The sequence below is a fragment of the Vulpes vulpes genome, chromosome 7 (genome assembly GCF_048418805.1).
Source record: "Vulpes vulpes isolate BD-2025 chromosome 7, VulVul3, whole genome shotgun sequence".
NCBI classification, from domain to species: domain Eukaryota; kingdom Metazoa; phylum Chordata; class Mammalia; order Carnivora; family Canidae; genus Vulpes; species Vulpes vulpes.
The window spans coordinates 44643852-44668939 of NC_132786.1; the positions used below are offsets into that span (position 1 = coordinate 44643852).

Below are 25088 nucleotides of genomic sequence, written 5' to 3' on the forward strand. Positions count from 1 at the left end.
TATCTTAAATGTTTCAGCACTTGGATTTTCCTAAATACTTCTTTTAAGTTCCTTCTGAGCAAGTTGCACAAAGATCAAAACATACTAATTTCATCATTGCTGGCGAAAATCATAAAAGAAACTTATAAAAGCATATGGATACATTTACTAACTTATAAACAAAATTTTTCATGACTTTATTGAAAAGAGTCAATAAGATAAAAGATTTTCTCATTTGTAAAATGAAGAGATTGAGCTAGATGATAGTTAAGATATCTTTAAGTCCTAAAATTCAATTCTTTTGCTCTTAAATAAATAGTACTTATTTTCCTCTTCTCATGAGTAAAAGTACTGGTATCTATGTTTTACCATTTCTGTATTTTTATTCATATTTAATAATGGGCAGTGTATTGAACTAATACACTAGTAGCTTTGGGCTCAGTCATGCCTCTCTAAGAAGTGGAAATACAAAAGAGAATCTCATTACCACCACCTAGCTTGAACAAACAGCTATTTTGGAGGATTTTCTGCTACCCCTTCATTCTCTTCTTTTATATCCCCCTCTCTGCCCCAGTTCTATTAAACACACACACACACACAACCAACAACAACAATAGGATGTCCATTATGAATATAACCATTTCTAATCTGTCAAGGGCAACAGATAGCATCCTCAGGAGCCACAGAATAGAAACAACCCTTCCTAGAATCCATTTTAGATGTCTCCTCTGACAGTTCAGCTAGAGCTCCTGCACTATGAAAACATTTTGGTCATAACCTTGTTCACAGACCTTGGAAAGAGAGCTTAGAAGTAATAGAGTTAAAATCAAATCTAGTCAAAGATGCTCCTAAGCAAGCAAGAGATTCTAGGACTGCCTATGGTAAGTTCCAAGTTGTACCCTGTCACTTGTGCCAAAAGACCCTCTTGTATTAGAGATATTAGTGGTGGAAAAAGATACTATGTGGAATTTATAGGAAGGCCAGTGAGAAAATCACAAGTCAGCTCCTGGTCATACAATTTTCAATAGGGAATACATCTTTTAAAATGCAACTCTTGGCATGCTATTGAACTATGATACAATTTGAAAGCCTGGATATTGGACATCAAGTGACTATACAGCTAGAATTTCCAATCATAAGCTAAAGCCTATCTGACCCCCCAAATTAGATAGCCATACTCGTGTCATCCAACATGGTTGTACCAGTACCTGTTCCTCAGCTCTCTCCCATGGATCAGAAAGAGGATCTGTAAGGAATAGCTGATAGAAGATGGAAAAGCCTTAGCTTGGTTTGCAGATGGATCAGCTCAGTACGTGGATGCAAGCCACTACATAGTCTAACAAAGGGAAAATCCTCCCAATTGGCAGTGTTTGGGAGAGTGTATCTGATCATTTACTTTGTACGCTGAAAGAAGTGGCCTGAAATTAGAACATAAAAGGACTCGTGGTTAGACTGCATAGCTGGTCAAAATCCTAAAGAAAAAAGATCAGAGGATCAAGGACAAAGAGGTCTGGCAGAAAGAATATATATGATAAACAAGAGTGGGTATATAGTGTGAAGAGCTTTGTATTCAAAATTAACACCAATCTAAGAGCACCCTCCATGAAAGAGGCACTGAACAACCAGGTAGACAGAATGACAACCAGAAGATGGCAGCCAGCTCTTATTGGCCAGCCCAATGCTGGAACAATGGACATATTAAAAAGTGACATTGGTGACAGAGACAGAAGTTAGGCACCACCCCAGCAGCACAGGCTCCTACTTTCCATAATGCATCTGTCTACAGCTTCCTCTAAATATTTAACCTGTCAGCAACAAAGACCAATCTTGAGTCCATGTTATGGCACCATTCCTCAAGGAGACCATCTGTACATTTGATGGCAAGTTATCTCCAATTTGACCTCTTCCACTCTGAGAAGGACTGTGATTGATTCAGATAGAAATAGAGTTTCTGGGTGCAGATTGTCTTTTCTGCCCACAGTGTCTCAGCCAGAAGCACTATCCAAAGATTTGCTCTACCTGCATAGGATCCGACACACAGCAGGGTAGATATGAGAGTGAGCACAAGACAAAGGAATATACAATTCATATTCCCTTCATTAAAATATTGATTTGAGCAACAACAGGTAGACTGTATGGACACGGAGATTCATTGTCCACATGTCTCTACTAGGAGGGATTTATTGCCCCAATTGCCCAGGCACTATCAGGCCCCTCATGAATTGCCTCAGCTGCAGAGAGCCCCACTACCTGCAGTGGCCCTCAATCAGCAACTGATTCAAGCACTAGTAAAAAAAAAAAAAATTGAGCCAACTTGTCCCAGTGAGTTAGAGCCATGGTAGCTCCATAGTACAAGATGGCCAAGTCTGACATCACTTCTGTGTCACTGCTCAACTTCTGCCTAACTATATTTGCTTGCCTTTTCTTCCACAGTTATTAATCCCATGAGCACTTCCTAAGAGATATTTATTCTCTAAACTTCATCTCAGAGTCTAAAAGAACCAATCTAGATTATGTTTTCTAAATGAGTCTCAGGAAAGGGAGTGAGCCATAGGAGACTCCAGGATATTTTAATATCTTGGAACATTTTTATGAATCTATAAATTGCATTTATAAGTATATGTATTTATATTTTCTTGGGCTTATACTTGTCACTCTATGATAATTGAGATGGCATGTTAATAAATTCTCAAATATCTTTAGCTGATGGGTATAGGAAAGTTACATCATTTGTTTTAAAATTCTAAACATTAACAGTCATAAATAACCTCAAAATGGATCATAGACACAAACATAAGAATTGAAACTATAAAAATTTCAAGAAGGAAATATAGGAGATTCTTAGTGGCTTTGGACTTGGCAAAGATTTCTTAGATGCAAAACAAACAGCATAAACAAAGTTCATAAATTGGGCTTCATCAAAATTTAAAAGCTTTGCTCATCGAAGTCCGTGTGAATGAAAGAAAAGATAAACTATAGACTGGGAGAAAATATTTGCAAAATACACATTTTAAAAGGGTTTACACCTAGAATGCAACTCAAAAATAATAAGATAAATAACCCAATGAATATAAGCAAAACATCTGAACTGATGCTCTACCAAGAAAGATATACAGATGGCAAATAAGCTCACAAAAATATGTTTAAAATTATTAGTCACTAGGGAATTTAATAATTAAAGTGCATATTATATGCAAATTAAAACTAAATGAGTTACTTCTACATCACTAGCATTTCTCAAACTATAAAGACTGTTTATACCATTGATGGGGATGTGAAATAACTAGAACGCTTATACAATGTTCTTTAAATGTAATAAGGTATAGCTACTTGGAAAACTGGCTGGCAGTTTATTAAAAATACAATTCAGCAATTCCACTCCTAAATGTTAATCCAAGAAAATTTTATTCATAATAGCCTTGGAAACAATCAAATGTCCATCCACCATTGAATAGATGAACAAGTTGTGTCATATTCTTACAATGGCATACTACTCAGCAGTAAAGAAAAATATACCTCTGACACATGTAATAATAGAAAATATCTCAAGAACATTAAGAGGCTTTAGGGAATGATTCCATCTATACTAAATTCTAGAAAATAGAAGCTAATCTATAGTGATAGTAAGCAGATCACTTGTTGCATCAAGCTGTGGATGCAGGATGGAGGGACTTCAAGGGGCAAGGAGGAACATTCTGGGCTAATAGAAATATTCTAGGGATGCCTGGGTGGCTCAGCAGTTAAGTGTCTGCCTTTGGCTCAGGGCATGATCCTGGAGTTCCAGGATCGACTCCCACATCGGCTGCCTGCATGGAGCCTGCATCTCTCTCTGCCTATGTCTCTGCCTCTCTATCTCTCTGTGTCTCTCATGAATAAATAAATAAAATCTTTTTTAAAAAAAGAAATATGCTAGAGGTGGATAATGGTAATGGCTGAACAACAATGTGAATATACTTAATGCCATGAAACTATACTTAAAAATAGTTAAAAAGGGAAATTGTATGTTATGTATAGTTTAGCACAATTAAAAAAAGGGTGGGGGGAGAGGTAGTAAAGACAGTATGTGAGGGAAGACACCTCCATTGAAATTAATACTTTGCTTCTTTGGTGGGGAAAACATGGAAACCAAGAGCTGAGTTGCAAGTAACGGAGCTGCCCTGACCATGGAAAACCAATAAGCAAGGGATCAAGGAGGTTAGAAAGGAAGAGCTTCAAATAGTTACCATCCTGACCAACAGGAGAGGTGAACCCAAAATAACCCAAATGAGTATCTTCATGCTGAAATGCAAGGGAATTACATCTTAAGTGTCTCCCAAAGGGTTATGTCACTACCTCCCAAAAGCCAGAAGCATGTATTTCATGGGATATTGCTGGAGAATTGACTACTGGAAAGCTTTGGATGTGGATTGGGCCTGCTGTATGCACAATAATTTCCCTGTGGGCTAAGACAAAGGGTCATTAGATTTTTCTCAATTCCTAAGAGCAACACTGGCAAATTGCTTAGATTGAGAGGAGATCAATAGGATACAAGAATCAGCTATACTTGCAGGCACTGCATCCATAGCAACAAGTTTGGCAAACCCTCCACACAGAAGCAACAAGCCACTTCAAAATCACTGGGAGCTGAGCCAAGAGAGGGAACACTGAGACAAGGACTTCATAAATCTTAAGGATAAACTCCCTGCTCACGAAAACAAAGGACAAGTTCTAAGCATTTTCTTTGATTTCTTCTGATCTCTCTTTAATTTAAGAAGCCTGGCCCTAAAGTTGAGAGTGGGCCCAGTCTCTCAAAGGGAAGGACAAATTGCCCCAAAGTCCTTAACATGCAGGTCCATTAAAACATTAGATCTGCCTGGAGAGACCCTAAACTGTAACCTGTTCTGAACAAAGGATAATATTCAAGAATCTCAGGGAGTAGATACAGGATCAAAGATAACATTAATTCTGGAAAACTTGATAATAGGGAGAGAAATTATTTTGACAGTTGTAGTATATAGAGGAGAAAGTAGCTGAGGTTGTTGAGTTGTGATAATTGCTTGACACAGAGGACCAAAGATGTTTTCCCAGGATGATATCTCCTTTCCCTGAGCAATTTCAACAGACTTATTGTGATTCTAAGGATGGAAAGAGCCTTCAAAATCTTAAAGAGTAGGACCCCAACAATTGAACATGCCAAAAGGAAATCTCTAGAATAACTCTTTATCACTATTGCAAACACAAAAATACCAAGATACATTAGGACTATCACAATTCACATAATAGGGATGCAGAAAAAACTAGGAATAACCCTAAACATTATTTATCTCTTTAATTCCCTAGTTTGACTTGTCTAAAACAGAGATGGACATTGAATCAACCTTTCAGTAATCTGTGGTTAGTGATATAGCAAAAGCATTCTATTAGATGCCTGTTAATTTTGGTCAACATGTAGTTTACTTCCATTAGGCCAGAATTACACATTTATTGTCGTATTACAAGGATAAACTCTCTAGCACCATGTTATAATCTAATATGGTGAAATTTAAAGAGATGTTCCTGACCTAATTCAATAGAAAATGTGTTCATGGGGTACCTCAGTGGGTTAAGTGTCTACCTTTGGCTCAGGTCGTGATCCCAGGGTCCAGAGGTTGAGCCCCACATCCTGCTCCCTGCTTAGTGGGGATCCTGCTTCTCCCTCTCCCTCTGCTGCCTGCCACTACCCCCCCCTTCATGCTCAGTACTCTCTCTCACTCTCTCTCTTTCTTTCAAATAAATAAATAAAATCTCTACAAAGAAAGAAAATGTATTCATTTCATAAGTGGCACTTTGAGTAGCAGAAATAATTATATCTGAGGCTCTGTCTTCCCTTCTTAGTTTCATTAGCAAAAATAATAGAATAAGTTAACAGAAAAAAGAAATTCAAGGGCCCTCACTAAACAATAACTTTCCTGGAAGTACTATTATTGGAACAAATAAATTATGCATGGAATGAGTTGATACATTTTTTCCTAAAACCCATTATCACTAAACCAGATGCAAAGAAGTAAGCGCTATGTATGGATATTGACATATCCCAGTAATATGCTGCAGTCTCATCATTGGACTACATGGCCTCCTGGACAGAAGATTCCTTAAAGTTTACACAAGCAACTTTCTAACCTCTCAGCCAATATAACCAAGACATGACTTTGCAGTGATCTCTTGACATAGAATCATTGGCATGTCTCTGAGAAGATGACAAAGTTGTCAAGTCTGTCAAATGGTGGACTCATCTTGAAAATCAATTATCAGTCACTTATTGAGTCATAGTTAAAACAGAGCAACTCAAAGACAGAACACCAAGTCCTTTTTGCCACCACTAAGAATTTGGTTATATCTGACAAGATATTGTAGCTACCAAAATCCCCGTTTGGAGGCAAACAAAATTGAGACAGAGCAGGGACTGGACTCTCTAAAAAAAATTAGTAATAACAAAAATAAAACAAAACAAAAAACTCAGTTCACTAGCCCAGCTGGTGGGTGCTGCTTGCCATCAGGAAGCCAAAATCCACAAGCTCCAAACAAGCCCCATGGCCTAACTTACAACCAGTTAGCCCCTGTGAGAACCATACCAAACCAATCCAAACCACAGTGGACCCTAGGGCTGACCTTTCACTGACTTCTCCCCCCATTATAATATTAAAAATTATGCCCAGGGATGGAGATTTAGCATGCTAATTATAAATGCAATGTATGAAAAAGCATAATCTCCAAGTGTGCAGGCACTGATAAATCCCTACCTCTAGATGGTTAAACCTCACTTCCCCCCACCGCCCCCCGCCCCCAAGCCTCTTTAAAACTTTCCCTGACCTCTTCTCAGGTAGCCAACCCCAAGACTTTTTCCTTTGTGCTGTCACCCTTGCACTCTAGCAGAAGCCTTACCTGGAATGCCCGCTCAGCCTCTAGTCAATTTTTACTGCTTAGTGACCCCAACCAAGTTTGGTAACAATATTATTGAAGGTGGAGTCTTCTTCATGATAACAATTTATCTTCTCAATAATTGCTCCCTTCAGAGTACCACCTCAACTCATGCTCCAGGGCAAATGAGATGAGGGTAACAGTCTAGCCAATAAATATGCTAGAACTTCAGACATACCTGGCCAGATCCACCACCATAAAGGGATCTGATGCAATTCAGATGGTAAGTCCTGAATGCTTCTTTATACTAAAGCACTAAAGAGAAAAGAGAAGTAAAGCTGACTTATTTACTGAATTGGGACAAAGAATACATGATTCACTGGGGGAAATTGAGTTTAAAAAAATAAAAGTAAACACATGTCTAAAATTATATTTTCTTATATTTTAGTTATTTTGGGGGGAAACTTATTAATGAAATAAGCACAGATACTCATTTCTGAATGCTAGAAATGTTAAAGTAAATATTAAAACTCCCATTGACCAAATAGGTGTCAACATACATATAAACCACTTACAAGCCAATTCATATATTACATGGTGCTTTAGTGACCAAGGAACCAAGAAATATTGAATATTTTGCCAGACAGAGCCAGGGAAATTTTAAAGTTCAGAAATCTTTTAAAACTAAGAAGCCTTTAGTTATCTTTTTTCCTCATACTTTTCTTTTCTAGTGTAGTTCTCTGATCCTTCTACTCTGTTGATAAATACTACTAGGTAATAATAGGATATAATAATAATAATAATAATAATAATAATAATAATAATAATATTGGTAAGTGAGGAATTAGTATATCAAACAACTCATATGTGTTCAGTGCATGTTACTTCCAAAAATAATTTTAGGGTATCTGGGGGGGTTAGTCCAAATAAATCCTGATTTCAAATTTCTCAAAATCGATACCTTGATAAAATGTTTCCATTTCTGTTTACTCTAGTTAGAGATCCATAAACTGAAGTTGGACTCGATTAACCTCAGCCTGTTGGTTCTTCGGATGATATCTTGTTCCTCAAGATATATATAATACATAAGACTAAGACACATCACTTTCCTTTAGCCATCAATAATAATAGGCTATAATCTCACTACACCCAAATTGTCCAGTCAATTGCACTTTGGAGGCCTGACCTTGAGGTTGCTTACACTGATGAGAGACAAGGTTACTTTCAGCATATATTGAAAACATTTAAACAGCAGTCATGAGCTACTTGATACATTTTAGCCTCCCATTCCAGAGGGGTATCTATACAGAGAAGATCCTTGGTGTCAAACTATTAATTATATCCAATTGTACATTGAACAGGGCAATAGCTGGGACATGCAAAAGAACACTTTACCAGAAAAAAAAATCAATCTATTCTAACAATTTAAAAAACTAATTAATGCTAATGAAAGTTGATTTATATACATCCTAAGATTGTCTCTGGGTGATATTAATGTATCAAAATGGTTAAAAACAACACTAGAACACTTCCAGCTGCCCAACAATGTAAATTAAATATTTCTATTTACTGGGTAAGCTATTCAGTAAGTGTTTGTTGCTACAAATCCAAGGCAATGCACCTGTGCCATGTAACTAGAACATTTCATTACAGCTCCATGAGCCCATTGGGGTCAAAATACGAAGAGTATGAAATAGGGTGAACCACTTAGAAACTCCTAAGATCTGATTGGCTTTGGTGTCATGCTCAGATTACCTTAGCACCCAAACATTAAAGATTTTATGGTATATAGAATTTTGGTTAATAGAATTATATTAACATGTCTAGTCCTGTGGGAAACAGCTAATTCTGCAGAGAGAAGGGAGCACTCTGGATGATAGCATAGCCAACTTCACAATTGGCTCTCAACAGGATTCATGAAAGAATTAAATCCCAAAACACCCATTATGTGTAATATATTAACTTGTGTTCTATACATTTAAAATAGTACCACACATATGCTCCCTGGAAAAATTAAGAAATACTCACACTATTAATCTATAGGGCTTAATTCTTTTGCAAAACTCAGTCAAAAAAATTCATCAGTCAATATATGGCCACTCTAATAAGTCAGACTGTTCAAAACTCATCCCTGCCCAAAGCACTAAAGTGTTGTTGGGCAGAAAATAATCACAGGAACAATGAAACTTGCTCTAATATGCTTAGAAAAAGATTGTGAAGTGTTTTAAAATCATGTTGTATGATTTATAAGTCCCCATACTGGAAGAAAAATTGATATTAGGTATAAACATTACCAATTTAATACAGTTCCTTCATTACCACATCACCATTTATATATATTACCAACCAAATAAAAGAAAGATAATTGTTAAGGAATTTAAATATTCAAATGTGGCCTGCAGAATTGTTTCGTTCGGACAGAAGTAAATTATTCAACCAACTGCATGAAATATGTATCAACCCTCTTCCCTTCAACTTCTTCACCACTACCCCTGTACACGCTACTAGCCCACAGTAGGTTTGGCTAATAGGCTCAGCTTGGGAACCTTTGAATAACATAATTTGTAGGTTCTATGAAAATATGTTGGTTTGATCTAAGGGCGTGTCATAGATATTGAGTAACTCTAACAATGGATCAAGAAATTATATGCATTAATTACACCAACCAACATTATACTATTAACCAAAATACCCTATTTAGTAACACTATATTGATGGCTAAAGGAAAGTGATGTGTCTTAGTCTCATGTATCATATATATCTTGAGGAACAAGATATCATCCTAAGAACCAACAGGCTGAGGTTAATCGAGTCCAACTTCAGTTTACGGATCTCTAACTAGAGTAAACAGAAATGGAAACATTTTATCAAGGTATTGATAGTGAGAAATTTGAAACCAAGATTTATTTGGACTAAACCTCCCAGATATCCTAAGATTATTTTTGGAAATAGTGTGCACTGAACACATATGAGTTGTTTGATGTACTAATTCCTCACTTACCAATAATATATAATAGCCTCTTAAATTGTATCATAAGAAATTAGAAACTGCCTTTTATAAGCATAACAACTTATCTTTTGAAGTCAGAGTTTTGGTGTATATATATAATCTTTCTAATCATTAATTAATTCACAGAACTGGCAGTTTCCACATCCTGCATTATCAATGTAAGTGCTGGCCTACGTGGCTTTCTAACTTACATATATCAAGCTTACAATAGATCCATATTCTCACAAATGGTTGATAGCTTTAGATTTCTGAATTGTTTTAATGTTGCATTGAATTGAAAACCAGACTCTTTGGAATGGCATGCCAAAGCTCGACAAGACCTTCATGTACTGAGATCTCTTATATCATTGCAGAAAATGTAGGGAAGTTGAACAGTTGATACTTACTATTTCAGGCAAGAAAGAATAGAAAATGTAAGTTAATGTGATTGTTAATAGAACATTTAAAAATGAAAGAAAATTAACACAAGCAAAAAGGATGACTAATTGTGGGATTTTTCCCCCAAGCATCCTGAGGATATAATAGTTTTAGATATTACTAAATAATATCTAATTTAGTAGATTTATCTAATCTAATAATATCTAATTTATCTAATTATTAATAATTAATTTAATAAATAAAACTATTGATTTGATAATAAACTAAATTATCCTTTCATGCATTAAATAATGTGTTCATACATCATCTCCCTTTAGGAGTATCAAGTGAAATCTATTCAGATACCTAATAGATCATTTCTTCAAATAGTGCAAATTCAGCAGATGCAAACTGTTTTTCATACCTAGGAAGAGCTGCCAAAATATAAGTATAATGAGAATACAAGATACAGTGACTTCTTAGTTTTCTGAAAGTTTGTCAAACTATTGCTTCAGTCATTCTTCATATTTCAAATCACTATAAGCAGCTACTACAATAAAAAAAAGTTAACCTGTACTCTCGTCATATCTCCAAAATATTTTCTTTGTTTGAGTAACGATATGCATTGTGGGCTATCTTTTATCAGTGTATGGTCTCTTTAAATTTATAAAACTTCCTCCATAATTATTAAGTGTAGACACCAGCATCATTTTGGAAAAGACTTGAAATGCTGCATAAGCTTGTTTGGGGATGGATACTTTATATATAGGTATCACTCATATGTGGAATATAAGAAATAGTGCAAGGGACCATAAAGGGAATGAGGGGCAGCTGAATGGGAAAAAAATGAGAGAAGAAGACAAATCCTGAGAGACTCTTAACTCTGGGAAACAAACTGAGGGTTGCTGAAGGGGAGGTGGATGGGGGGAGGGGGTAACTGAGCGATGGGCATTAAGGAGGACACATGATGTGATGAGCACTGGGCAATATACTGTATGTTGGCAAATTGAAATAAAATTTTAAAATTAAATAAACAAATAAATAATAAATGTATCAAACATTGAACCAAACTAGGTTTTTTTTACTTTTATTTATAAATAAAAGTAAAAATAAGACCTATTTTATTTCGAACATTATTAAAGTATTACCACAAAAACATTTTTTATTTTTACATTTATAAAACCAAGAGGTTTTGAGCCAAAACATTTCCCTATCTCTGTCTCTCACAATCAAGTACACCATCAAGTACACACACAACTCCCCCCCCCCCACTGCACACACACATTTCCATGTAGCTTTATTAAAGTTGTATTTTGGATACCCTATCCTCACCCCCACACATTTCTATTCATTTAAAGTCATGCTAGGTGAAATTTATGTAATGAACAGGTATAACTCCAAACAGCATTAAAGCATTAGTAGGTCTTGCCCTTCAAAGTACAATCTGTGGTCTAGCAGCATCAAGCATCACCTGGGACAATGTTAGAAATGCAAAATCTCAGACCCACCCCCACCCCAGACCTATAATCTAACAAACCCATCCTTTAACAAGCTCCCTAGGTGATATGGTATGTACATTAAAGTTTGAGAAGCATTGCTCTAGTCTAGTGGCTTTCAAAGTATAATCTCCAGACCAAATCTGTTAAAAATTCAAACTTTCAGACCCTACCCCAAATCTGCACATCAGACACTCTGGGGCTGGGACCCAGCAATCTGTGTTTTCCCAAGCCTTACAGGTTGGGGATTGCTGGCAGGGGCTGCTACCATTATCATTAGCACATACTAAGCTTCAATTCTTCATCTAGGGGGTCGTGACATTGACAACTATTGGGAAGAAGAAAACCAAACCTTAAGAAAGACCTTTAAGAACCCACCAGATTTGTATGTGCAAAGCTTTCTTTTTTCTTTTTAAGATTTTATTTATTTGAGAGAGAGGCAGGCTCCCAGCAGAGCAGGGACCCTGATGTGGGGCTCCATCCCAGGGCCTTGGGATCATGACCTGAGCTGAAGGCAGACACTTAACTGATTGAACCACCCAGGTGCCTGTGCAAAGCTTTCTAATCTTATTTGTGCCCCTGTCCCAGTTGCTCACTAAACTCCAGCCACAAAGCTCTTTCTCACCCCCATCAGGACTTCGGGCTCCTTGTTTCCCCTTCCTACCAGGATCTTAGCCTCCTCTTAATCTGGCCAGCTCCTTCTTATTTTTCATGGTCAACAAAAGTGTTAGCTCCTTAGAGAAGCCCTCTCTGACTCATCCTACCCAAATGTGTTCCTTCTTTTCTGTGTCAGGCAGAGCCTTATTTCCCCCAAAGAGCACATCACAATGTACAATTATGGTATTTATTTGTCAGATTACTTGTTTCCCATTTGTTTCTCCTACCACACATTAAGTTCCATGAAGGGTTCACTTCTGTCTTGACCACCATCTACCTTATTGCCTAATATTTCTTCTGTGTAGTAGGCTTTAATGACTATTCCCTGAATAAATGACTAAACAGGAGATATAATGAAAAAGGTACCAGACTCAGAAACCAGTATTAATGCCAGTGCCACATAAACTAATTCTTTCTATGATCATACTGGGGGGGGGGGGGGAATTGGACTTTGCCACACTGAATAAGAAAATAAGTGAGCATAAATTGCCTATAATATTTCATAATTTTTAACATTAGAAGTCCTCTAAGTATCAAAATATTCTCAATTTTGTCATTTAAAAATATATAAGTAGAACAACTTTCACCTAAAAAGGAGTGAAACCAAAACACAAAATAAAAATGTTTAATTCCCTTTTGAATGTGTGTTGAATTCAATACAGTTTGATAAAGCATTTTTCTAAGCCAAAGGAACCAATGTTACACTTAGAAGGCAATTGACTGCAAAAATATATATAATCTATGCTATATTTTTTAAAAGAAATTCAAGATTTATTCTATGTTTACTATGTTGCAAAAGTGATGTCTTCTCTACAGCTCAGGACATCACAACAAAGTAATGGCACAATAAAAGAATTTTTGTTGTTTTTTTTTCTTTGTATTATCTTCATATACCAGTAAAAAATAAACTCTTTAATAAATAAATATATATAATAAATATTTGCAAATTGAAAATGTATAAATAGGTCCATCCTTTTAAAAAAATGTTCCATCTTGGTAGAGGCATGTTCCAAAGTCCACATTTCATCCAGGTTTTTCACATATAACTCCATAACCTACAAAACCCTGCAAGGTCCTCAGAATTTATATAGCAATAATCTTGGCCAACTGTGTCAATTTAGTTCTTCAACATGAAGTTTCTATTTTTACCATAACTTTTAAAGTAAACATAATCCAGAAAGGTGAGGTACCAGCAGCAAACCAGGTGGGGTTCCCATTATCCACAGTTCAATAGATTTTCAGCTACCAGTAAGTACTGAGCCAGTGTACCTAAGGGAACTTAATCCACTTATAAAGAGAGGTCTTGGTCTACTTCAAGTCAAAATAAGGTTTTTTTTGTTTGTTCTCAATATTCTTTCCAAATTCAGTCTCCCAGGAGAAAACCCCATAACATTCTGAGCCTGGGTTATTATTCTATGATGTGAACTCTGACAAGAAAGAATGGTCATATTTTGGCTGTTCAGTGAAGACACTATCATGCTTCAACTGTACATCAGTATATCCTTGTACAATTCAGGAACTCTCTCTGGATCCACTGGTCTAGGCAGGAAATGTGTAAATTTCTGATGTCTTTTAGACCTGGCACCATCTCTTGGAGTTCCATCTTTGTTAAGAGCCACAAAATACCTACGGCCAGTGTCTCCGTGTTTATATATGTTGGATGAATATGTATTATACCAGTTCTCTTCAAATTGCTCCCTGAAGATGCATTCAGAAGTCAATTTCTCCTATAAAAAAAATGTAACAACCATTTAAAAAATACCTTAGTGAGAATTTCCTTAGGAAAGTTTCATCTTTATATTTTTATTGCTTTGCTTATAATAATATCCTTGTCAAAGAAGGGAAAAGGATGAATTATTTTTGCTTTATTTTGTTTTAGTTCTTATGTTATCTGGAATTCTTTCTCCCAGGCAGCTAAACTTCCTAGTGGTTTGGTTGGAAGAACTTTAAGTTAAAGATCAATTCTCAATTTCATTTTCAAATACTTAATAAATATGCAGAACTTTCCCATGCTTCATTATATATCTCCCTCCTACTACTACCCCCACATAACAGGCCTATAGTTAATCATGTTCTGTTGTTAGATGCCCAAGTTCTACACAGCAAGTCTCTACTATCATTTGGAAATACTTCAAAATCTTAACATCCAAATTCCTAATTCAAAACCATCATTCCAAATCATATATCTTCCCTACATGTATTTATTAATTGTTTGATGATACATTACCTATAATTAACTTTTATCTAGAGATTACTATTAGGTAAATGTAGTAAAGGCCCAGTGATTTCTTGCCTCTTTAAGATGAACTGTATATTATCCTAAGGGATAGATCAAAGTTGCTTTTTTGAATCATGGTTCCTATAATTATCAAGATATGATCAAACTAGCATGGCTGCCATTTTCTGTTGTTGCTTACAATTACCTAAAACTTCATTCATTCATTTCCTATTTATGAAGGCCAGCCACATATATACTTAGCTATGGAAGATGATCTTGGGTAGAGAAAATTTCATTAAATAAATGATTAAAGGTGAAAAGAATTTAACATGGCAAGAAGAAAATATCATTTTTCTCTGTCTTTGGTAGGAAATGATCAAAATATAGAGGGGAGTAGAAAGACCCAGGATAATGGGCAGGTGGAACTAGCAAGCTAAAGCAATAAATATTTGGGGCTTAAGAACTGAAATTGAGGGTGCCTGGGTGGCTCAGTCACTTAAACGCCCAACTTTTGATTTCAGCTCAGATCATGATCTCAGGGTCATAAGATCTCAGGGTCACACTGGGTATGGAGCCTGCTTAAGATTCTCTCTCTCACTCTCCCTCTGGCCCTACCCACCCCTACCCTACTTGCTAGTGTGTGTGTTCTCTCTCTAAAAAAACAAAAACAAAAACAAAAAAACAAAAAACAAAAACAAAACACCAAAAACTGAAATTGACTGACTATACTACTGCCCGGACACATGGAAATTAATCAGGATATAGATATTTAATTTCTACATATGTATATTTTTCATATTTCTTCTGACATGCATTATTATGTTTTTTTACTGCCAATATAGTCATATCTTCAAGAATTACAATAATGTTTTTAAAATACGTACTGAGCCATAGAGTTCTCCTTTGTCATTCATTCCAAGGTAAAGACCACTGTCCACACCTCTAATACTGACCAGTCCCACTGCCACACTGATGAATTCCAGGATACCTACATTTATAAACAAAGTAATGACAAATAATGACATATTAATGAACATATGACAACTGAAAATCCTTCAAATAGTAGACCAATATTGCTAAGTATAATAATGTAGGTAGAAGTCCTTTATAAGCTGAAAAGTACTATACAATCATATTAGTTATGATGATCTTCCCATTTTACAGATGGAAAAAAAATAAAAAGTAAAGTTGTCCATCATGGCGTAATGTTAAAGATATAAAACCATGAACCAGACTGACTTGCATAACTTACTGTAAAATTTGCAGTAACTTAAAATTTGATAGTCCTTACTGGCCATTCTGTCTACACAAGACATTTATCTTCTTTGGGGTTCCATCTCCTCATGTACAAAACGAGTGAAATGCCTCTTTCTAGGACAGCAGTAAGGACCGACACATTTATGCATTCAACAGATGGAAGCTATTATTATCATAAATCAGTACATAACAGAGATGTTCTTAGTTCTCTGTGATTCCATTAGTTATATATGTTCTATCGATTGTTTTGTTTTGGTTTTTCTAACTATGAATCAAGTCAATCTTTTCCTAGTAGCAGCCAGTATACCTTATATATTAGTGTTTTACAGTTTATAAAGGGCTTCTACTTATATTTTTTATCTGGTCCTCAAAAAACAATTCCCTAAGATAGGAATGGAAGATAATATTATCCTCATTTTTACACCTAAAGACACCGAGACTCAAAAAGATTTACCAACTTGCCTAAGAATATGATATTTGGAATTAGTAGAATGGATACTTGAACTCACATCTTCTGAGCCCTAATCCAGTGTTTCTACTTCAGGACAATACATTGGTTTCAAAACTTTATAGATTACACAGTATGCTGTTTCCTCTCACATGGTTCTTAAAAATAAATTTAATAGTTCAAAGAAGTAAAAGGACTTTATAATTCATTAAATGTGATAGCCAAATACCGAGATTTTAGCATGCAAGTAGATTTTGCTATCAATAACTTCCTAACATTATTTTCATTTATCAATAGATAAACTAGTATCATACATTCTCCACATAATACACTAAAACATCATAGTAAAAAAAGTAATGCTTCCCTTTGCATCACCCTTTTTCTCTGCACATACTAACCTTTGAACTAATTTCTTTGTCTTGTTCTTCAGACTTTTTTCTGGAAAAATATATAAACCTGCTTTCGATGTTTGAAACTGCCTTCCTCAACAGCTTTCTACCTTCACCTTTTACTCCTTCTTAAGCTCTACAAACAGTGTAAATGTGCACCATTTATCCTGATTCTTGCTCTTAAGTCATATCTTGATTTGATTTACTGTACAAACTTCTGTTTGGACACGTGATGTTCCCAAGGCCAAGAGAAAGCACAAAATCTAGCTAACCCTTATACAGAGCATTCTATTCTGTCCTGAGCCTAATTCATTCTTTGGCAGAAACATAGATTCTTAAGCTCTAAACATAGATTCCCAAGAGCTCAAATGAGCTCTTTCAAACCATTAGTAGATCACATAGAACACTAGAGCTATCAAGGATAGCTTATAGCTTATAGCAAGAATACGCTACCAAATAGCCTATAAGTGGCTGGAAAGAGTCAGTGCCTTAATGGAGAGCCAAAGGTAGAGGGAAGATAAGATATAGCAAGAAGACACAGGCTCCATAGGACAGCCACTGAAATGACGAACATAGAAGTGGGGAGTAAATGAAAATTAAACATACTACCAAGCTCATTAGTGAGTGATTCCTGTTAGAAACAAAAATATAGATCCAAAACATGATGAGGAGAAGATATATTAATAGGATTTCATCCACGATACAGTTACAAATGTATAATTACTTGAATTTGTATTGAATGTTAAATTCAAATGGAAAAGTGTACTATGGCTCACATATAATTTAATTCTCTGTAAGTATCTGATTTACATTAAGATGCTCTTGTCTTTCAATGAACAAACTGATTATTAGGATGTGTAATAGAACCAATTTTCAAGTATAATAAAATATGTTTCATTTCCATATGAACCAATTATATAACAGGTCTTATAAAGTATCCATTTTTCCTTGCAAAACTAAATGGTAAACCACCTATATCTTACTTCTGATTTTAAGATAATGCTCCTATCTTGTAAAAAAATGTAGTTGTAGAAAGATAAGAAATCACATATATTTTTAGAATAACTGTATTCAATAGTTTCAACTATATTAAGTGAGCAACATCTAAAACTTCATCCATACTGGGTTTTAATAATTTTGCAATGGTTCACAGAGATTGATGGGAAAAAGGTGATGTGTTTTTTGTGTTCCTTAGAGATTTTAGCCACACTTTTAAATTCTGATCCTTTTTCTCCTCAAGGAAATAGTATACCGCATAGTAATTTGTAATCACTTGATTCTTAAATGAGATTTGACAAGTCTTTCTTATTTATAATATGAGGTGGCAACTAAGCTAATTCCTTAACAAAGAGTAGACATGAAAAACTTTCCTTAAGAGGTAATCACAGATTTTAGATAGATTTTCTAATGCCCAGTGTCCCATAAAAAGACTTGGAGGTACTTTGTCTTTCTGGTATCATTTTCAAAGCCAGCCTTTTTAAGAATCATAATAAACAGGTGAGTCAACCCACAATGCAACCACATCAGACAAATCTATGGAGAATAGGAGAGAATAAAGGAAAAGCCTTTAAAAGAATATGTTTGATCTCAGGTTAAACTTTTTTTTTTAAGTAATGATTCCATGTTTATATATCAGGCAAAATCTTCCTACTGTACTACTGTGCAGAAAACTATTATAAATGTAGAGTGAAATCAGATAGGAAATTATTTTAACCTCACTGGGACCTTTTTGTTTAGCTTCTATTGATGTGGTTTTCAAATTTTAAATACAGGGTTCTGAATTTTTCATTTAATCATTCATGGGCAAATCAGTATAAACTATCAAACATGTTGCTTACTTTAACATCACAAATAGCCATTCTTAAGCTTTTTCAAAATTCTCACTTTGATGACATAAATGAGTTGAAAAGAAAATAGCAAAATAATTTTATAATTAATATTTCAAGCACTAGGAAAAGAAGGCAAGTACAGAGAGAAGCATACGATGTCATACATGCTAAACATAAACTTTCTTCTCACCTATATTCCCTTCTAGTAAATTACAATGTCTTAGCTTTCCAAGGCCACTAGGATGCACTGTAATGCATGGTAGAGAAAACCTCTTTTAGGCTATCAGAACTAATCTGGGTTCTTTTCCCTTTGTGTAACAGTAAATATTTTGTCTTAATATGTAGCCTTCTGCCATAGAGTGACTTAAGCCATCACAAAATTGATTTAAGTCATATTTTTGCAATTATTAAATAATTATGCAAAATTCTAGCAAGAAAATGTTCTAGCAAGATAGTAATTCTGATATACAACATTCATTTCTTAAGGAAATGATCTAAATACCAGTTTAATGAATGTTATCAAGTCTCCAATATTTATAGTCTCTTCCCATAGATTTATATCTCTTCCTATAGTCTTATAAAAGAGATACAATGTGTGGGACACCTGGGTGGCTCAGCGGTTGAGCACCTGCCTTTGGCTCAGGGTGTGATCCTGCAGTCTCAGGTTCGAGTCCCACATCAGGCTTCCTGCCTGGAGCCTGCCTCTCCCTCTGCCTACATCTCTGCGTCTCTCTTCTGTGTCTCTCATGAATAAATAAATAAAATCTTTTTTAAAAAGAGAGAGAGAGAGAGAGAGAGAGAGAGAATGTGAAAGAAGCCACTCTTGTCATTGAGGAATTACAGTTGAGTCACAAGTGTCTTAAAGGTGTCTAAGGCTATACTATGTATCACAAGGGGCAGGGGTAGGGAAGGAGGTCTGAGGATTACCTCCACTTAAGGTCTAGCTGCTGTACTTACAAGTTTTTACCACATTTGTGTCCCTTTCTAAATCTTTCTAGTAGCTGGAGGATTTTTTTCTAAAATGAATGGAGGGCAGTAATTCTTAAAAGCAAGAAAACTGAGCCACCTGGTGTCAGCAAAGTTCTTTAGAATCAGAATCTCAGCCTCCTCCATTTAGAAACCACTTTCTAAAAGTGACCCCAAGGTTGGCCACTAGGTCATGACACTCTTGACTCATAGTCAATGGGAATTTGAAAGAGATCAGGGAAAGCTGCAAACATATGGGTTTTAAAAAGTTAATTTTCTAAGCCTTTAAGTGCTACCAAATGACCACCACATGCTCATTTCTACATCTAGAGTTACAAATGCCCCTCAAACCGAGATTTACACTTCTCCAAAGTTTTAATGAGTACTGCAACTCAAAAAAGGAATGAGTCTAAGAACAAGGGGAAGAGGACAAGATAAAAGAGGACCATTCCGAAATGAGATTCTCAATCCTTCAGTGCTAAGGAAGAGAAAGGAAGACAGATGTTGGGCCCTTTCACATTGCTGTCGAGGAGTAAATGCTCTATCTTTAAAATAAATAAATAAATAAATAAATAAATAAATAAATAAATAAATATAATAAATCTCTCCAGTGATGTCCCAAGTTTGATGATCAAAAATCCTTTGAGAATGCTACCGGGTTAACTCTAATATAATGAAAACTACTGCGAAGGGGAAAAGATCCTGAGATGTTAGAACCTGAAAGCATCCTTAAATCATCACCTAATTTAACCTCATCATCTGTAGAGAAAATGAAGGCTCAGGCTGTTGAAGGCACTTGCTAGCTCAGGCTGTTGAAGGCACTTGCTAGTAGAGAGTAATTCACAGTAGAAACCATATGATTTCCCAATCTGGTGTCACAGGATCACTCGCTTGTTTCTTTTAACTCCTTCTGCTCCCAGGCATTGCTGGAGGTATTCGGAAACACGTCCCTCTGTGTTCCCACCCATATCCTCTTTCGCTTCCCCATTTCCTCTTACACACGGTCAATACCAAGATCTTTGCTTTCGGATTTCACAATTTCTAAAGAGGAGCCTGGCTGAACGACTGGGCATGCTCAGTAGCTTGGAAGGCTTTTTTTTTTTTTTTTTCCCCTTCCTTTTCTCACCCAAATAGAAATTAAAGAGCTCAAAGAATTGCAGCCAGGTGAGCCTTAGAGTAGCGACGGTGCTCACTGAAAGTTAATCTGTTACCTCTTCGGGTGCTAAATCTTTACGTAAATGCTCCCATCCTGTGGGAGAGCGACCGTCCCAACAGTAGCCATGGATGCATTATTAAGTGCGTGACTGGGAGGCATGTTTAAAGACGCGGAAGACGTCCGATACTATTCATTCTTGTTAGGTAAATGGTACTGGAGAAAATGTGAGAGGAAGCAGGAGAAAATAACACAGGGATCTGAAAAAAGCAAAACAAAAACTGCCTGCGAGGTAAGAAGTGCAAGCAAGATGTGACTCCGAGTCCAGGTCTGGTCCCAGGCAGCAGAAAAGGGCAGGGCCGCCAGGTGCGTGCGGAGCACCAGCCTTCTCCTCCCGCCCCCGGCGTCCGGACTGCAGGCCTGCGGGAGGGCGCGGCGGCAGGAGGGCAGGCCGGGTCCTCCCGGTCCCCGCGCCCGCCGCCCTCGCTCCCAGCCCGCACCGTGCACCGGACGCGTCCCGGGACGCGCTCAGCACCGCGGGGAGAAGAGGAGCCGGGGCTCCGGGTGCGCGTACGTACCGAAGAGGCTGTGGTCCTGCCGGGTGCCCTGCACGCTGCCGTCGGGCAGGATCTGCAGGTGGAAGCCCGTGCGGCAGTAGAGCTGCCGGCGGCGCAGGATGCCGTGCAGGTGCGCCAGCTCCGCAGCCCCGGGCCCGCCGCGGGCGCCCCGCTCCCCCGCGCCCCGGCGCTCGCCCAGCAGCGGCGGCCGCTCCCCGGCAGGAGGCAGCAGGAAGTGCGAGCCCACCTGCTGGCCCAAGCCCTCCAGGCCGCCGAGGAAGCCCCCGACCTCGGCTAAGGGAGCCATGGAGGGGCCCGAGGGAGAGGCGGAGGATCCGGGAACACAAAAGACCCCAGGAAAAAAGTGTAGCGGGGATGGGGAAGTGGAGGGAGAAAAAATAGATATATAGCAAAAACAAGCGCAAAAAGACCCGGTTAGTCCGGTGAGGTCGCTGAGTGGACTTTGCACTGGGATAGCAGGGGAGTTTTCACTCTCTTGGAGCGATCTTCTCTCCTTGGGCAGGTGGGAGCCGGCTGCTGGCTTTGCAGGAACATCTATGCGCTGCCGCTGCCGCTGCCGCCGCCGCTGCCGCTGCCGCCGCCGTTGCCAATACCCGGCTGGGCCTGGGGCTGGGGCTGGGGCTGGGGCTGGGGCTGGGGCTGGGGGCTGAGGCTCCAACTCCGCAAACTGATCAGATCAGAGTCCTGTGTACATACACACCGAGTATATATGCGGGTCCTCTTGACATATGCTAATCAAGTCCTTTCATGCGCACTGGGGAGGTTCTGTTTGAAATCTTAAACCAGCCTCCTCTCAACACGTTTTTGCTCTTCGGAAGTGGCCAAAAGGGGCCCTTGACAGTCCTCTATCCATGCTGTCGCAAAAATCATTCCCACACTCCGGCCAGAGCTAGCCAGCAACTTCGGGGAGGCGCAGCTAAGGCCCCTCTTTGGGGTCGTCTTTGGAACGACCGAGATGCTCTTCAGCTACTGCTGTGCAACCGCCTTTGATGTTGGGCTCCTTTGCAGTGATGGATCGTTGCTAAAAAGGAGCCCAGCTTGGCAGGTATAGAGAAGAAAGGGGTGGGGGGTGGGGGGCGTGGGGCAGCTGAGAAGGCGGGAGGAGGGGTGGAGGAGGGGATGGGTAGGAGGAGGAAAGGGAGAGAAGAGGAGGAGAATTGGACTCCTTGGGAGCTGCTGGGAGCCTGCAGTGGACAGGTGCAAAGAAAAGTAAGAGAGAGAGAGAAGGAAAAAGGGCGTTACCTGAGGCTTAGACCTGCCCAGACACACATGAAAGGAAAATCAAAGCTTTGACAGTTTAACTCACTAATTTTAAAACACTAATAAAATGTACAAGCATTACTCTTTTCTTTTATCATTTAGATGGGGGATTTTCTTTACATAATCAAGGTTAGGTTAGGAATACATACACCCCCACACCACCACCACCTTCCCAGGTTCTCTTTAATGTTTATCTTTACTCGGATAGCACATGATATAACCAAGATCGCCTTATATCTACATGGAAGTTTTAAATTGTGTAGCTGGGGTCATGGACTTTTCATGAACATCGTATAATAACATAATATAATCATGAATCTAGGGATTAAGGGTAAACCCAAATAGGCTGAAAGCAGATGGTTTACATTCTTATATTTGCCACAAATAGAAAATGAATATCTGTGATAGTGTCATAAATGGTGAGTGGCCTCTACTCACCATTTATTCAATCCCTTATTCAATCTAAGAGCATTTCCCTATTCTTTTCAGGTTAGGCATTTTCCTTAAGGTTTGTTTGTTGTTGTTGTTATTGTTCACATTTTAATTATAAAAATGAGTAAACGGCACTGATTCTTGAATGTGTCTTTGAGACAGGAAAAGTTACTGGTAAAAAAAAAATATATGAGTGTCGGGGCACATTTGTAAAATAAAAAGTCGTTGAAGTGAAGGGGGTGGATATTGCCCATTATAAACCTTGAAACTTTGGTTTTTTACCACTAGTTAATTCAAGATCTTCCCATTAACATTTTTCAGTGGCAGAGGAGTTGAGAATCATTTGGCAGATTTATGCTTCCCCTGAGCAAAAAGTTTTAGGGAATCACTAAAGTTTATTTTTAGTCATTTCATGGTCTGTCCAGTAGAAGCCTGAACCTGGGAGCACAAATGGATGTGACTGCTTTATTTTATTTGCTCTGAAGGGTTTTTTGTTTTGTTTTGTTTTGCTAATTAATTGGCAGGTGCTTTAAAGCAGGTAAAGTTACACCTTTTCATCACTACAGCCCTAAGTACTTACCCTTGTGCAACCAAGTTATAAAAGAGTCCTTAAAGCAAGTGATTTACTGTTGATAGATATGAAATAAAACAAAAACACCAGGTAAAAACAATAAACAGATAAATCACTTTAGAAACGTATATTCGAAGTCTCTTTTAAAGGTTGTACCAGGTAAATGCCACATTATTTCACCTTTCAGATAACAGCGATCTGTCTTGTGGCAGGACCCCCAAATCCACCATAAGCAAGATTTCAAAGCACATCTGTGTAAACATTATCACATCAGTGTAAAACATCAACCAATGAGCTTTTACTTTGAACCAAATCTTCTTAATTGCAGTGTTAAATCAAAGAAAGTTAGATCAAAGTCATGTGAATCTCATAGCAGGATAACTAAAGTAGCCAGCGCATACATTGATTACTTTTACAGAAGAGATACTTAAAGGTTTTAAAACTAAGACCAGGTACCTTTTAATGAGGTTTGTTTCAAGGTCTGAGTTCTGTACAACATATAATACTGTTAATTATTCCATGATGGATATCTAGTATCGTCACCTGCTCCTTGAGGTACTAGATCAGTCTATGAAATATTTCCCCACATGAACACTTGAAGTCCTGCTGTGCAATCTATAGCTCTTAGACTGTTTAAGTCTCTTGTATTACTTATAGATATAAATATCAGGAAATTTTACACATAGCCACCAAAGCCCAAATACTCTAATAATAAAACTACCTTCTTTTTCTACAAATTTAGCATTCTCAAGTGCATTACCTTATTCAATCACCACAATAACCCTATGAGATAAGCACATCCCACTTTATAAAGAAAAAAATTGTTCTGGATTCTAGTTCAGGGCTTAGTCCAGAGTGCTATATCCCAGGGCAATTTCCTTAAACTCTCTAAATGCCTCTGTTTCAGCTTTTGTAACAAAAGTACAATATAACTCCTGCCTCATTCACTATGTCTGGGGTTGCTATGGGACTTAAATGTGAGAAAAATACAGGAAAGTGGTTTTAAAACTATAAAGTTTTCTGTGCATATATGATGCTAGACTTTTCAGTTGTTGGAAAAAGTTTTGCTTCATAATTTAACAAATGTAATTTGTTTGAAATACGCAATAAATTTTTTTTTCCCAAACCAAATCTTTAATGTGTAAGTTTTGAATGGTGCTTAATGCCATTTTATAAAGGGCCAGAATAGAAACAAAAAGATAAGGATTTCTTTTGTTTGCACTAGTCATGTGACAGGAAAAGATAACACTAAAGATTTTTTTTTTTGCACATGCTGTGATGATATCATGGGAAGTTAAATAATTTTGAAGAGTGTTTTACAAGAGTGCATTATTCAACTTTTAAGTATACACTGCAATCTAATCAACTTCACCTATACTTCCTAGAGACCACACTTGCCTTGCTGTTATACAAATATGTGCTACAATTTCTACTTCCACAAAATGTAGTTACACTTTTCCAGACCATATAATTCCTATATAGCTTTTCAGCAAGCATATTGTCATGAATCTTTCTTTTTAACACATGAAAAAGAAGTCAATGCCTTTTGATACTTCTACATGTGTTTAACTTGAGAAAAAGAAAAAGAGCTGATTTAAAAGTCACGACTTAC

At 37.3% G+C, this 25088-nt stretch overlaps 1 protein-coding gene across 1 annotated transcript; it reads right to left on the reverse strand.

Moving 5' to 3' along the window:
* Window positions 1-12984: 12984 nt before the first annotated feature.
* On the reverse strand, window positions 12985-21758 carry FGF20 (fibroblast growth factor 20). Its single transcript, XM_025984568.2, has 3 exons — window positions 21214-21758; window positions 15478-15581; window positions 12985-14102 (listed from the first exon to the last, which is right to left on the reverse strand). The coding sequence occupies exons 1-3, from the start codon at window positions 21497-21499 to the stop codon at window positions 13857-13859; spliced, it is 636 nt and encodes a 211-aa protein (XP_025840353.1). The 5' UTR covers window positions 21500-21758; the 3' UTR covers window positions 12985-13856.
* Window positions 21759-25088: the final 3330 nt, after the last annotated feature.

Bases quoted from the DNA above. Each gene is read 5' to 3' on its own strand.
- FGF20 (XM_025984568.2), bottom strand. From the start codon at position 21,499: ATGGCTCCCTTAGCCGAGGTCGGGGGCTTCCTCGGCGGCCTGGAGGGC. The intron at 15,582-21,213 runs GTACGTACGCGC...TTATAAATGTAG, and splicing joins GCAGGACCACAGCCTCTTCG to GTATCCTGGAATTCATCAGT. The intron at 14,103-15,477 runs GTACGTATTTTA...TTTTTTTTATAG, and splicing joins AAGGAGAACTCTATGGCTCA to GAGAAATTGACTTCTGAATG.